At 40.8% G+C, this 2676-nt stretch overlaps 1 protein-coding gene across 1 annotated transcript in view; it reads right to left on the bottom strand.

The window, feature by feature from the left end:
- The window catches only part of LOC107100579 (envoplakin-like), a 21954-nt gene that overhangs the window by 11379 nt on the left and 7899 nt on the right, over positions 1–2676 (bottom strand). The window contains exons 5-10 of the mRNA XM_015399119.1: positions 1948–2079; positions 1814–1855; positions 1201–1362; positions 891–998; positions 548–643; positions 310–437 (exon numbers count right to left, since the gene is read on the bottom strand). Of these exons, the coding sequence (XP_015254605.1) occupies positions 310–437; positions 548–643; positions 891–998; positions 1201–1362; positions 1814–1855; positions 1948–2079 (668 nt within the window). The remainder of the gene's footprint in view (positions 1–309; positions 438–547; positions 644–890; positions 999–1200; positions 1363–1813; positions 1856–1947; positions 2080–2676) is intronic.

Here is a 2676-nt window from a genome sequence, read left to right as displayed (position 1 = left end):
TTCCTGTTAAAAGGGAGTTTTTCCTCTCCACTGTCACTAGATAGAAATCTTTGAATCAATTTGACTGGATGATCTGGTTGAACTGTAAAGTGCCTTGAGATGACGTGTTGTGAATGGCGCTATAGAAATAAATTGAATTTCTCACATTTCTCTACAATAGTGATGTTTGGCTAACAGGACAGTCAGTTTATATTCAGAATTCAAACTCCTGAAAGCACTTTGAATATAAAATTATTACAAACTGTTCAATAAATAATAAGGGTTATATAATTTATATTTTCCCATTTTATATGATTGTAAATCTGTTGATGTTTTAATTGCCTTACCTGCAGCTGCATCAGAGTCTCTGCGTTACTTTTCTTAGAGACAGACTTTGGATCAACGGAGCTGCTGAGTTGGCTCAGTGTCTCTGACAGCTGATCACAGTCCATTTGATACTGGAAAGTGCGAAAAAGTGTCTTTATAAAATTGCTTCAGGAAAGATGCTTTACCACTAAAACGTGCGTCCATGAATACCATGTTCTGCTGTTATATGATCCTCGCCTACCTTTGTGTATTCCTCCATATTGTCCAGATGTGTTTCTTTGCAAATGCAGAGATTCAGGAATTTCTGCCACTCATTTCTTACAGCATCTCTTTGGGCCTTAAAGTGAAGAGTTCATCAAGAGTTAGCAAACATCTACATAGTACATTTTGCACTGTTAAAGTAACACTTTAAGAGTGCATTTGGTCCCACTCAGCATAAGTGTTAAATTAGAACTCTACGTACTATATGTCTTACTCCAGTTGTTTTTTTAATAACTCTAAAAGAGCCAATGTACTTTGACGCTACATATTTCACCCTGTGTAAATTCAAAGGTCTGACAAAGGTTAAAAAATGTTTAAAGTACCTCTATTGTGTTGCTGGCTGGATGTTTCAGTTCCAGGAGCCTCTCACAGTCGTCCTGCAGATCATTCACTTTGCTCTCATGGGCCAAAAGGCTGTTGTTCTTGAAATGCTGAATGAGAAAAAAGGAGTTTTCTCACCACGTCATATATTGAATGGGTTTAAAACTGCATGCCAAATTAGGCAGCCATTATATAATGTAGATCAGCAGCAAAGAAAATATCATAAACTTCAGCAGCAGACAGTGTGATTTCTGGGATGTCTGCACTAACCACTGCAGAAATAGAAAAACAGATTGTGACATTCGTACAGACCTCATACTGCCTGCGGACGTCGGGCGGATCCACCATGTGGTCGCTCCAGTCCTGCTTCTTGATCTTGTCCTGCTCTTCACTCAGGAATTGCAGCTCTTTGTCGCAGCCTTGCGTGTAATCGTAGAGACTGTTCAGGTGTTGGCGGCGCAATTTGGATTTTTCCTGAAGGAAAGAGTCAGTAAAAAAACTGCATTTTATGGGGGGGTGCTGGATTTACCATTAGGAAACACTGAATATTGAATAGGCAATGGCCTTTTCAAATATGATAAATATATTTTAGCAGTCTGCGAGGTCCCCTGATTAAGACACATCCACAAAATTAGACACATTTAGAGAACTTTGGCAATTTGCAATCAACATTAGTGCTAAATCCAGATGTGGGGAAGCTGATATACTATCAATGAGGACTTAATGCTAAAAATGTATCAAAAGATGGTTCATTAAAAAGTTAGCTTAAGAGCAGCAAAATTCGGTGCTTGGTTATTGTTGGGTTTTTGGTGCTTCGGTTTTATTAAGTCATGCTTAAACATTAAGCCTTAAAAAGGAATCAAAACTTGCATTTTAAAACTGAAACAATGCAAAATATTTTCAGCTTTGTAAGTAATCTACTCACCAGCATGCTGTTATACTGCTTCTTGAATTCTGAATGTTTTTCCTAAAAGACAAAGCAGTGACATGAAGGGTGAACCGTCTCTCCCAAATGTTCATTTAAGCTGAAGGCTTCATGTAGCGTGTTCTACTGCACACCTTGCTTCCAGCAGACGCCACACAGAGTTGAGAGCTGTAAGCTTCCAGCTCCTTTTCCAGGATGTTTTGTGCAGCAATCTGCTTCTCCAGGTCCGCCGTGGTGTTGCCGTATACATCTTTGCTTAACGCTTTCTAACAACACATGCAGCAAAAGAGCTTTGTTAACATATAACTCTGTTAGAGGTTGGAGAAAAGTTTAACATTAGACACTTTAAGTGGACCCAACATTATTTCATGTCAGTCTTTAAGGACACTTTATTTGCTGCTGGTTAAAGTGGTGCGACTGGACCTCAGAATCAGGCTCGGACTGAGAACGATTTTCGGCCCTGGCATTTTTTCATCTACACTGGCACACTTGCAGAAAGCCAGCCACCCACTCACACATACTAGGTCTACAAAGTAAGCCTGAATGTTGTAAAAACACCAACATAAAACAATACAATATGGAGGCAGACAGGCAGTTCTTCAAGAATGAATCCATGAAGCTCAGCGGTGTGTCACTGCCAGTCTGGGCGGCATGTGGGAAATGAAATGGAATAATGTAAACAGATGAAAAACCCCATCATTCACCGCAACATACTCGTACTCGTACTCGTACTCGTCGTCTCCCGCTTTATCCGGAACCGGGTTGCTGGGGCAGCAGACTAAGCAGAGACTCCCAGACTTCCCTCTCCGCAGACACCTCCTCCAGCTCTGTTGGGGGAAGCCCTAGGCGCTCCCAGGCCAGCC

The sequence above is a fragment of the Cyprinodon variegatus genome, unplaced genomic scaffold, assembly GCF_000732505.1.
Source record: "Cyprinodon variegatus isolate N-32 unplaced genomic scaffold, C_variegatus-1.0 Scaffold989, whole genome shotgun sequence".
Lineage (NCBI taxonomy): Eukaryota > Metazoa > Chordata > Actinopteri > Cyprinodontiformes > Cyprinodontidae > Cyprinodon > Cyprinodon variegatus.
The sequence above is the reverse complement of the archived record's forward strand: the minus strand, read 5'-3'. Positions and strand labels throughout refer to the sequence as shown.